The sequence below is a fragment of the Terrapene carolina genome, unplaced genomic scaffold (assembly GCF_002925995.2).
Source record: "Terrapene carolina triunguis isolate 2854851 unplaced genomic scaffold, T_m_triunguis-2.0 Scaffold58, whole genome shotgun sequence".
Taxonomy (NCBI): Eukaryota; Metazoa; Chordata; order Testudines; family Emydidae; genus Terrapene; species Terrapene triunguis.
The window spans coordinates 104789605-104802049 of NW_020664409.1; the positions used below are offsets into that span (position 1 = coordinate 104789605).

At 44.6% G+C, this 12445-nt stretch overlaps 1 protein-coding gene across 1 annotated transcript in view; it reads right to left on the minus strand.

The window, feature by feature from the left end:
• TRAPPC9 (trafficking protein particle complex 9) overlaps nucleotides 1-12445 on the minus strand; it is an 848931-nt gene that overhangs the window by 507940 nt on the left and 328546 nt on the right. Inside the window, exon 18 of the mRNA XM_026646706.1 lies at nucleotides 5914-6056. Coding sequence (XP_026502491.1) covers nucleotides 5914-6056 — 143 coding nt within the window. The remainder of the gene's footprint in view (nucleotides 1-5913; nucleotides 6057-12445) is intronic.

Below are 12445 nucleotides of genomic sequence, written 5' to 3' on the forward strand. Positions count from 1 at the left end.
AGTCAGCACTATAATAAAAGTTTTTTTGTTTGTTTGTTTTTAATGGAGATATACCTATCTCATAGAACTGGAAGGGACCCCAAAAGGTCATCGAGTCCAGCCGCCTGCCTTCACTAGCAGGAACAAATACTGATTTTGCCCCAGATCCCTAAGTGGCCCCCTCAAGGATTGAACTCACAACCCCGGGATTTAGCAGGCCAATGCTCAAACCACTGAGTTATCCCTCCCCCCTTTTTTATTTTTTTAGGGTAAAATATTTGCTATCTGCAGTAAACCACTGGCAACAGAATGACAATTAAGGAATAGGAAAGTCTTATTTTAGGATAAGGAAAATGGTCATTACCTAATACAAAAAATAATAAATTTGTGAGTTTCTCAATACTACATTGTTAAACACAATAATCACCTAGAGATCAGAAAATAAAGAACTAACTTTAGACCCTAATGAGTGTTGGGAAAGTGGTTATGGTACCTAGCATTTAGAGCAGATGACTTGTAGTTGGCTGGGTTCCTAGCTTTTTCTAGGTTCCGTGGAATTTTTGTAAAACAGTGTAGATGTTTTGCTGAGCATTTACAGAGTCCCCAAAGTAAACACCCCCACAACTGGATTACAAGCATTTACACAATCCCTGAAGTATATACCCATCCAATTCAATTATATTTACCATATTTTTCAGTTAGCACCATATATGAATTTAGCGCAACTGAAAAAAAGAATAAAATTATCCCCATTGTGCAACACATCAATTTTAAACACAGTATTCAGTAAATCGGCCTAGCACTAAAATTGCATGATTTGACTATGTACATGTATAAGACATGTCTGTACAAAATTAAACCTTAATCAGAAAAAGTTAAATCTGTGGTTTATTTCACTCCTGAACATCTTTGCATCTCATAAATGAGAGGGATGTATTCCAGAAAAGAAACACAAATAAGGAACTTCTAAAGGTAAATTATAAACTTTAAACCTGCAATCTTTATTGACGTTTAGAAACTATTAATGAAGTTATTACATCTCTCAAGTAAGTTAATATTATCAAATGCATAGAGGAATGTTGTATGACTGATAAAAACAAAGATTAGATTTTTTATCATAGGAGATTACAATTACAGGCAATTATCTTTTGGCTTGTATTAACTGTTAATTTTAAATGACTGTTCTAGAACTAGGTAACTGCAGGGAAAAAGATATCTTTAAAGTAATGCTGTTGATTAATCGCAGTTAACTCGCACGATTAATTTTAAAAAATCACCATTAAAAATTAATCGCAGTTTTAATCGCACTGGATATTTTTCTACATTTTCAAATATATTGATTTAATTTACAACACAGAATACAAAGTGTATAGTGATCACTTTATCATTTTTACAGTGCAAATATTTGTAATAAAAATAGTAATATAAACAAAAGAAATAGTATTTTTCAATTCACCTCATACAAATACCGTAGTGCAATCGCTTTATCATGAAAGTGCAACTGACAAATGTAGATTTTTTCCCTACATAACTACACTCAAAAACAAAACAATGTAAAATTTTAGAGCATACAAGTCCCCTTAGTCCTACTTCTTGTTCAGCCAATCGCTAAGACAAACAAGTTTGTTTACATTTACGGGAGACAATGCTACCTGCTTATTTACAATGTCACCAGAAAATGAGAACAGGGGTTCACACGGCACTTTTGTAGCCGGTATTACAAGGTATTTACGTGCCAGATATGCTAAACATCTGTATGCCCCTTCATGCTAAGGCCACCATTCCAGAGGACATGCTTCCATGCTGATGACACTCATTAAAAAAATAACATGTTAATTGAATATCTGACTGAACTCCTTGGGGGAGAATGATGTGATCCTTGATAAGAGACAAGAAGAGAAGTTGAGGGGGGGACTGGAAATAAACTGCAAGGTGTATCCCTGTTCCACAGTAATTAGGGGGACCAACCACACAGAAAGTGGGATAATCTGTTGGAAAAATTAGGGGAGAGAAAAACCGGTACACTGCAATCTGGTACTCTGTCCCCGACAAGGCAGTCAAAGAGACTGGTTGCAATATCCCAACTGTCTTGAAGAACTCACAGAAGACGACAGTTGTGGAGGAGGTCTTCTCCAGTATTTTTCCTGTCGTTTTCTAGATTGATTATGCTATTGTGGGAAAACCTGGCACTCCTGTAGAGATTGAAGGTGGAACTGCTTTCTTTTAGAGAAAGGCATGTAAATTCCCAATTATTTCAGTGTAGACCATCTCATCCATCTTCTGTAAGATAGGGAGATCCTGGATCATCTCATAGATCTTTTACGGGGGACCCAAGGACTGAAGTCATGAACATTTACATGTACTTCCTGAATCTCCCCCCATCTAAGGATGCTTGTAGAGAGGTCCAAGCCATCAGCTTGCCCTCATCTAATCTGGTCTAGAATTCCTGTCTGGCATCCTCTGTCAACTTGTCAGAGATCTTCAGGGTATTGTCTGAGAGGGAGAAGTTGTATCTGGCCAATAAGGTTTATTAGTTAGAGATACAAAACCATAGACAAGATGTGGTACAAAGTTTTCCACTGACAAGGCCTGATTTCTTTGTCCTTTGGTAGAAGGAAATCATCCCTGATACACACTTTCATTCACTGCAGAGACAACTGGGAAACCTGGTGAATGATGTGCTTGAAAATAGCAGGCATGGTATCTTTTCTCAGTTTTCTTAGCTGTCAGAGGCAGACAGCATGGTTTTCCACAAATATTTTGTAGGTTCTAGGATGGCCTCATTGATAGATAGAGCCACTCTAGAAGGTCCTGCTGAACCCAGAACGTACACCAGCCTGTGAGAACTCTCTTGAACTACTTCAACAGGAATAGCAAGAGAAGTAGATACTCTCTTTTAAAGCTCTTGATAAGCCCTGTAGTCATCCTGAACAAGTGAGAAATCCCAGGAAACAAGAGTCTGCAGATGATGAATAGGGAGAATGCAGAGGAGGCTGAGGTTGATCCTCCTGTAGTGAGATGGGTCAAGGTTCCGAACCCCGAGTCTGGACTTCAGGGTCTTGGCTCAGAACTAACCTCAGTACTGACAATAGCCTCCTAGATCTACTCGCATGAGCTAGCCTGTCATCTGCTAGATCTGTAAGTCTTAAGAACCAGGGAGGATCTGGAAGTGGGAGGCATGTCCCACAGGTTCCAGAAAAACCATGGGTATGGCATAGAACCTCAGCAATCACTGCTCCATGAATCCATGTCTCTGGAACTCCAGTGGGTACCAAGAATAGAATTCCCACAATTAAGGTGAAGGGGAGTATCATCAGGAACAAGGGGCATAAGTGTGTAGAATCATAGAAGATTATGGTTGGAAGAGACTTCAGGAGGTCATCTAGTCCAATTCCCTGCTCAAAGCAGGACCAACACCAACTAAATCATCCCAGCCAGGGCTTTGTCAAGCCAGGCCTTAAAAACCTCTAAGTGGACGGAGATTCCACCACCTCCCTAGGTAACCCATTCCAGTGCTTCACCACCCCCCTAGTGAAATAGTGTTTCCTAATATCCAACCTAGACCTCCCCCCACTGCAACTTGAGACCATTACTTTTTGTTCTGTCATCTGCCACCAAGAACAGCCCAGCTCCATCCTCTTTGGTACCCCCCTTCAGGTAGTTGAAGGCCGCTATCAAATCCCCTCTCATCCGTCTCTTCTGCAGACTAAACAAGCCCAGTTCCCTCAGCCTCTCCTCATAAGTCATGTGCCCCAGCCCCCTAATCATTTTCGTTGCCCTCCGCTGGACTCTCTCCAATTTGTCCACATGCTTTCTGTAGTGTGGGGCCCAAAACTGGACGCAATACTCCAGATGTGGCCTCACCAATGCCGAATAAAGGGAAATAATCACTTCCCTGGATCTGCTAGCAATGCTCCTACTAATGCAGCCCAATATGCCGTTAGCCTTCTTGTCAACAAGGGCACACTGCTGACTCATATCCAGCTTCTCATCCACTGTAATCCCCAGGTCCTTTTCTGTAGAACTGCTGCTTAGCCAGTCAGTCCCCTGCCTGCAACGCTGCATGGGATTCTTCTGTCCTAAGTGCAGGACTCTGCACTTGTCCTTGTTGAATCTCAGTTTTCTTTTGGCCCAATCCTCCAATTTGTCTAGGTCACTCGGTGTATACTAGGTGTACCTCAGACTCTGAGGAGGACCTTGAATTGCTTGACCACACTGGTGATGTGCCAGGTGGTGCCAAGATCCAGGAACATATCTCCAGATATACCAGAACCTGGGACAGCATGCTAGATTTACTTCTGGACTGCATGCTTCATAGATCTAGCCTCCACAGTACCAAGTATGGATCTGGTCTCTGAGATTGTGTATAGCCAGGGCCTAACTTCCACTGGTACCTGCCAACTTGTCTCCTGGACAATCAGAGAATCCAGTATCGAGAGGCAGAGTAGGTCCTGTGCTTCTGCATAGGCTTCTGGCACCAGTGATATCAAGAGATTTTCCGGGTGCTGTTCTTGTTGCACCAAAAGAGTTGGCACTGCAACATTAATAGCACAGGCACCGGTGCCGGAGCTGAAGACCCTTGATGAAAATAGGTCACTGCTGGGGAATCTCTCTTTCCATAGGACACTCTACCTTGTCCTTCAGATTGCTTACTGTTGTTTACTGTTCTGGTCTGAACTTTTGTGCTTCTTTCTCAGCACAGGGGGGGATTGGTGCTGAGTTTCAGAAGCAATGTCTGCAGCACTGCTCCTCACCAATGTTGAAATACTTGGTGCCCGCCCTCAGTGGGAAGGGTCAGAAAGTGGACACAAGGCAGCCTGCACAAGGAGGTGACGCAGTCTCACCTCTCTGTCCTTTTTGGTCGGGGATTTAAAGTCCTTGCAAATCTGGCAGTGGTCTAGAGTGTGACCCTCACCAAGGCATTTGAGGCAGGTGGAATAAAAGTCACACCAGCACAGATTTCTTGCAAGCCAGCAAAAGGCTTAAAACCCAGAGACTGAGGCATACTCTGGCACTGTGAATAAGAGGGAACCTCTGTTCCAAGAAAAACAACAAAGAAGAGCTACACTAATCTTAACACTAGCAAAGGCCACGAACTTACCTATGTACAGAAAGGAAGATAATTTCCCTCTAAAAATAAACTTGCAGAAGTAAGGCAATGCACTCTATCGATCGTGGGTGGTAAGGAGGAACTGAGCGTGGTCTGGGGCGGCGCTGCCTTTTATACCATCATGCAGCAATCACTAGAAGAACTACTTTAACATGCAGAATTAATTTTCATAAAATAGCTGTTGATTCAAGAAATACCTCAAATAAAAAGAAGATAATGAAACTGACTATACAGAATTGAGGTTTTAGTATTTATCAGGTAATTATAATAGCAGCAAATATAATTACTAGAAGAACTTTCCGTTCAGTATTGTTGATTAACTTTAGGCACCCAGAGTTGGAAAATTTTGACCTTTGACTATATTCTATAAACTATCCTTGGGATGAAAGTCACTATAAATAGAAAACTTTATTTTATCACCTACGAGAAACAGGTAAAAATCCACTCAGGAAAGAATGAGAAAAACTTACTTTTCATTGGTATCCAGTAGCATGCAGAACACAGTCTAAAACAGCAGACAACACTAAAACCTTCACAATTTCAGTCAAGATACATGGAAGAAGATACCCATTATAAAGGAAAATGTTTCATTTTCAAGCTATAGCAAGGTGAAAATATAGGAACTACAGAAATTTTCCAATGCACATGGACTGTTTAACCACAAAGTCAGGTTTTCTAAGTAAGAGGTAAGTTACAGTTGGTATCTTATAAAATATCCAGCAGTTCCACACATCTCTCCATACATCTTATTAATTCCATTCAGCAGCTTTTGTCTGCATGTTGTTGTGGATATCTTGGGTTGCAAGGATGACTGGAAGACTTACCTTGTTGCAGGAAGGGTACTGACATGCGTAAAGAAGACAGATGGCTCCACTTCCACATGAAGGCCCAGAGAGAGGTTCCTGTAATAGCCATCAGCATGTCCTGGTCCCCCAGAGTATTTGAAATTCAAAATGGCTTCCAGTGTCTGGAAAAATAATGGTAAATAAGTTATTAACTACAGCTCATTTCTGTGTATCATAACTGCTCAATCATCAAATTGGGTCATGGAAAATGTGCATCAGTGGTGAAATTTCTAAACCAGTCTTAATAGAAGTTATTACAGACACATGAAAATTGATTTGTAACATGTCAAAAAAATTATGGTAGCTTTTGAAGCAAAGTTGTCGTGCATACATTACACACAATGGTGGGTATATCTATGGTAGCGGTTCCCAACCACTAATATATTGCTTTTATTGGTGCTAATTCAGAATTTCATGAGCACTATTCTAGACTCCCCACTTTTTTCTTAATGAGCTGCCTCTGCTGGTTCCCATCACACCATTTCCCATTCCACGGTGTGCTCTCCAACTCACAATGGAGCTTTTGTGGATCCAAATCCAAGTTACACTGGCTGTTGCAACAGAGGTCTTAGAGTGGAAAACCAGCTGTTGCCAAAAAAGGTTTAGAAGCACTGGCATATGGTATAACTTCAACCACCAAAACAAAAAAGAACAAAAAAGCAATATCACACAAACTAGATGCCATCACTTTTCAGAGGGTTCCACTTCAAGCTCCACAAAGCATTTTACAAGATCTGCAAATATTTGGTGCTATTGCTTACTCAGGAACAATCAGAGACCAGAAGTAACTCAAAATGTCCTAGTTATGAAGGAACTTCATGTTGTGAAGTAATCTGACACTGTTCTATTTTCAGGTCATATTGAGGACATGGAAACTGAGGATTTATGTTAGTTAGCAATTCACTGTTCTGCAATAAGTGTGTGTCTGGGTACCACATTAACCCATTCACAATTCATTCAGAACAGTGCAGCTTAACTTTGCTTCCTAATATAGCCCTAATATAGCCCTAAACCAGAATTTACAATATCAACAGAAGTAGTCACTGGGGGCACTGTGCAGTTACTTCTATTGCTTTTAAAATAATTTCTCATTGAAAGTTAATGAAGCTAAACATATGTCACTTCAGGAGTTGATCAATAGCAAGTACAAAAATAAACAATGCAGACCCATTATAAACAAACAATTTCATTCTGCTTTTCCAGGTGGCTTAATTAACAAACTGAGCTGGAATCATCAAGTCCAGAAAGCTGACACTGCGTAAGACTAAGTCGTAACTTGAAACAGAACCTCAACATTTAATTAGGAATTCTGCAATGAAAAGCATGGATCTCTAGGCTTTATTTTATTGCTGTAATATTCAAGCCATTCTGTCATATAAAGTTGATGGGATAGGGTTTTCATTGTCCTCTATAATCCGACAGACATTGCAAGCACTTATATATGAAAACCCCTCAGTATATTCAAATACCTACAACAGGGAAAACCTGAGCTCTTTAGAAGGCTCTCTTTACTGAGAATGGAAAATAGGAGTAATTTTTTAAAATGTACTTTTTATTCATCATATGAACCAAAAGAGCCCTCAACGTCAAAAATTAAAAGTGCAATTCAACTCTGAATAGCAACAGTGTAAAAATGGCTCCTTCAAAGCTGAACTGCTTGTTGGGTGCATTCAAGTAAAATCTATTCAGTTTCATGGTAAAAATTCACATACAAAAAACTTAATTTAACATTAAGTAAGGCTGCTCTCATCAATAAACGAAACCATAAAAAGTTAGGAAATATGTTAAGGATTAAAAGGTTAGAGAGTCACGCATTCTCAAGTTCAGTGTTGAACTGGCAAATTTGTAGAGCGGGGCCTACAGTTCTCTTAAAGTGGCTATGAAAATGTAACTATTTCCATTATTGTTTCCTCTGGGATCTTGCAGAGCAATATTTGAATGATGATTTGATGACTGATTGTGCCTTAGCATGTAAAAGGGCAAACCATGAGAAGGTTGTCATCACCAGCCTCACTCTCAAATTAGGAAATTCCAGCATGAACATTGCCCATGCACCCTTACCTCAGCCCCTTGTGCATATGCATTATGATACAGCCTTTAATTACATGAAGAAATGACTGTGAAAAGTTTGGTGTAACTTGCCCAGTTTCACATAAGAACTCTATGGAAGAGGGAAAGATAGAATCCAGGTCTCCAGGTGAGTGACATCCAACTTCCCTAGCCTTTCTCTTCCCTCAGTCCACTACCTCATTCACTACAAAACTTCCAACTTCTGCAACAAATGAGGCAGGAGACAGACAACAGACTCCTTCCCTATACATCCCTATTAATCCCCAGAACAGATCCATCCTGTGCATGGAATAAACAAGGCATCCTGTGTAAAAAATAATATGCAATCATGTAACTGAAGACTTTGTATTGCCTAATTTTTTATTATTTTGTTTATTCATGAGAACAACCTTAACATTAAACTTTTTGTGTGTGAATTATCTTAGTTTTTAATCAAAAAATCTTTTCATACATATGCTATTTAAAAAATAAAGCATTACACAATTGTTGTCTTCACTGTATATTTAATTGCTACTGTTATCTCTGTGAAGCTCCATGTTTCACCACTCAGTGCCATGTTGATCAACACATTGGAAATAATTTAACTAAACTGTATTCAAACAAAACATGTTTTTGTTTTTCTTGCAACTTTTAAATTACTTCTTTTTAAATTGTGTAATAGAAAACTGAGTAGAGACTCCAATCTATAATTTCCTGCTTTTTGAAAAAGGTAAATATTCAGAAAGCCATAGATTTGTAAGTATATAAAAATATACAATACAAGGAGCTTTAATTTTATATCTTATTGTCATGTAACCCTTTTTGAGGAAAGTAACAATTACCCTTTGAAAAGGAAAGACGGTTACTCACCGTTGTAACTGTTGTTCTTCGAGATGTGTTGCTCATATCCATTCCAGTTAGGTGTGCGCGCGCTGCGTGCACGATCGTCGGAAGATTTTTACCCTAGCAACCCCCGGTGGGTCGGCTGTGGAGCCCCCTGGAGTGGCGCCTTCATGGCGCTGGATATATACCCCAGCCGACCCAGCGCCCCCTCAGTTCCTTCTTGCCAGCTACTCCGACAGTGGGGAAGGGGGGTGGGTTTGGAATGGATATGAGCAACACATCTCGAAGAACAACAGTTACAACTGTGAGTAACCGTCTTTTCTTCTTCGAGTGCTTGCTCATATCCATTCCAGTTAGGTGACTCCCAAGCCCCACCTAGGAGGAGGGGTCGGAGTGAGATATTGCCGTGTGCAGAACCGCTGACCCAAATGCAGCATCGTCTCTGGATTGTTGCACCAGTGCATAGTGAGCAGCGAATGTGTGGACCGATGACCAAACTGCAGCTCTACAAATGTCCTGGATCGGGACTTGAGCCAGGAAGGCAGTCGAGGAGGCCTGGGCCCTCGTGGAGTGAGCGGTGAGGCGTGGCGTCGGTACACCGGCCAGGTCGTAACAAGCACGAATACAGGACGTGATCCAAGAGGACAGGCACTGTGAAGAGACCGGTGAGCCTTTCATCCGGTCGGCCACCGCAACGAAGAGTTGCGTCGTCTTCCTAAATGGCTTTGTACGGTCGATATAGAAAGCCAGGGCCCTGCATACGTCAAAAGAATGCAAACGCTGGTCTTGACGAGTAGCGTGTGGTTTCGGATGGAAGACCGGGAGAAATATATCCTGGTTGACGTGGAAAGGTGACACCACCTTCGGAAGAAAGGCAGGGTGGGGGCGAAGCTGCACCTTGTCCTTGTGGAACACCGTGTATGGGGGTTCGGACGTAAGCGCTCTGAGTTCAGAAACGCGCCGTGCTGAGGTGATGGCTACGAGGAAGGCTGTCTTCCAGGATAAGTACAGGAGTGAACAGGTCGCCAATGGTTCAAACGGAGGCCCTGTGAGCCTGGAGAGAACGAGGTTGAGGTCCCACGTCGGAACCGGCTGGCGTTGCTGTGGGTACAGCCGGTCTAAGCCCTTGAGGAATCCGACGACCATCGGGTTAGAGAAGACCGAGGACGTGAGTTCTCCTGGGTGGAAAGCCGAAATAGCGGCGAGGTGGACCTTGATTGAAGATATCGCCAAGCCTTGCTGTCTTAGGGACAGGAGATATTCCAGTATAAAAGGGATAGGTGCCTGCGAGGGAGACGTAGCCCGTTGCTCACACCAACAGGAGAACCGCTTCCACTTGGCTAGATAAGTGGTCCGCGTAGAGAGCTTTCGACTTCCCAGCAGAACCTGCTGGACGGCCTGCGAGCATTGCCGCTCTGTCCGACTCAACCATGAAGCATCCACGCCGTGAGGTGGAGTGACTGCAGGTCGGGGTGACACAGCCGGTCGTGGTCCTGGGAGATGAGGTCCCGACTCAAGGGGAGCGTGATCGGCGTTCGTACTGAAAGCTCCAGCAGAGTGGTGTACCAGTGTTGTCTCGGCCAAGCGGGAACGACTAGAATTACCCGTGCATGGTCCCTGCGGATCTTGAGCAGCACCCTGTGGACCAACGGAAATGGAGGAAAGGCGTAGAACAGGTGGTCCTTCCATGTTAGAAGGAAGGCGTCTGACCAAGAGCCCGGGGCTCGCCCGTGTAGGGAGCAGAATGCCTGGCACTTCCTGTTGGCCCGAGATGCAAAGAGGTTGACCTGGGGAAATCCCCACCTCTGGAAGACGGAATAGATGATGTCCGGGCGAATCGACCACTCGTGCGTCTGGAAGGACCTGCTGAGACGGTCCGCCAGCGTATTCTGAACTCCAGGAAGGAAGGATGCCGTGAGATGTATCGAGTGGGCGATGCAGAAGTCCCACAGGCGAATGGCCTCTTGGCATAGGAGCGACGAGTGGGCTCCGCCTTGTTTGTTGATATAAAACATGGCCGTGGTGTTGTCGGTGAGAATCAGCACGCAACGGCCGTGTAGGAAGTTGAGGAATGCCTGACAGGCTAGGCGCACCGCCATCAGCTCCCGGACGTTGATGTGTAGGGCTAGTTGGGACGCGGACCACAGTCCCTGGGTGTAGTGCTCCCCGAGGTGAGTGCCCCATCCTAGAGATGAAGCGTCCGTGACTAGGTGGAGGGAGGGTTGAGGGGCGTGGAACGGCACTCCTGCACAGACCGCCGTGCGATCCGTCCACCAGGTGAGGGAGGCCAAGACCGAGGACGGAACCGTGACTACCATGTTCAGGTCGTCCCGGTGAGGACGGTATACCGATGATACCCAAGCCTGCAGTGGACGAAGCCGTAGCCTGGCGTGCCTGATTACGTAGGTGCACGAGGCCATGTGGCCCAAGAGGGCAAGGCATGTCCTTATGGTGGTAATCGGAAAAGCCCTGAGTCCTTGAATGACGCTTGACATGGTATGAAACCGGGTGTCTGGCAGGATGGCTCGGGCACTTCTGGAGTCCAGGACTGCTCCAATGAACTCTATTCTCTGAGTTGGTACTAGAATGGACTTCTCTCTGTTGAGTAGAATGCCCAGCTCGTGGAAAGTGTGTGTCACTATGTGGACATGAGCCTGAACTTGATCCCTGGTGCGGCCGCGTACCAACCAGTCGTCCAAGTACGGGAACACCTGTACCCCTTGTCGACGAAGGTAGGCCGCGACGACTGCCAGACACTTTGTGAACACTCTGGGAGCCGAGGACAAGCCGAAGGGAAGAACTGCAAATTGGTAGTGTGCCCTGTTTACTACAAATCGCAGGAAGCGCCTGTGAGGCGGATAGATTGCTATGTGAAAGTATGCGTCCTTCATGTCGAGGGCGGCGAACCAGTCTCCAGGATCCAGTGAAGGGATAATGGTCCCCAAAGATACCATGCGGAACTTCAACTTTACTATGAATTTGTTGAGTCCGCGCAAGTCTAAGATGGGCCGTAGACCCCCATTCGACTTGGGGATCAGGAAGTAGCGGGAATAAAACCCCCTGCCCCTTAGCTCCGATGGAACCTCCTCTATGGCCCCCATAGCAAGGAGCCCAAAAACCTCCTGCGTCAGGAGTTGCTCGTGAGAAGGGTCCCTGAAGAGGGACGGGGAGGGAGAGTGGGAGGGGGGGGGGCGAGGAAAACTGGAGGGCGTATCCCCTCTCCACCGTGCGAAGGACCCAGCGGTCCGATGTTATAAGGGACCAAGCACGGTGGAAACGGGAGAGGCGATCCTGGAAGGGGGGGGTTGGATCCTGGGTAGTGGTCGTGGTGCCATCCTCGACCGCACCTTCAAAAGTTTTGCCTAGGCCCTGAAGGTGGCCTAGGCTGGCCCTGGTTCTGACCAGGTTGAGGGCCGGTCGACCTTCGCCTCCCGCCTCGACCCCACCTCCTGGCAAAGTCCTGTCTTGGACGAGGCGGGGGAGGGTAGAACCTCTGAGGCTGGGGCCTGAAGGGTCTGCGCTGAGGCCCTGGGACATGCATCCCCAGGGAGCGCATCATTGTTCGGGAGTCCTTTAGGTTTTGGAGTCTCGAATCTGTCTTTTCCGAAAAAAGGCCCTG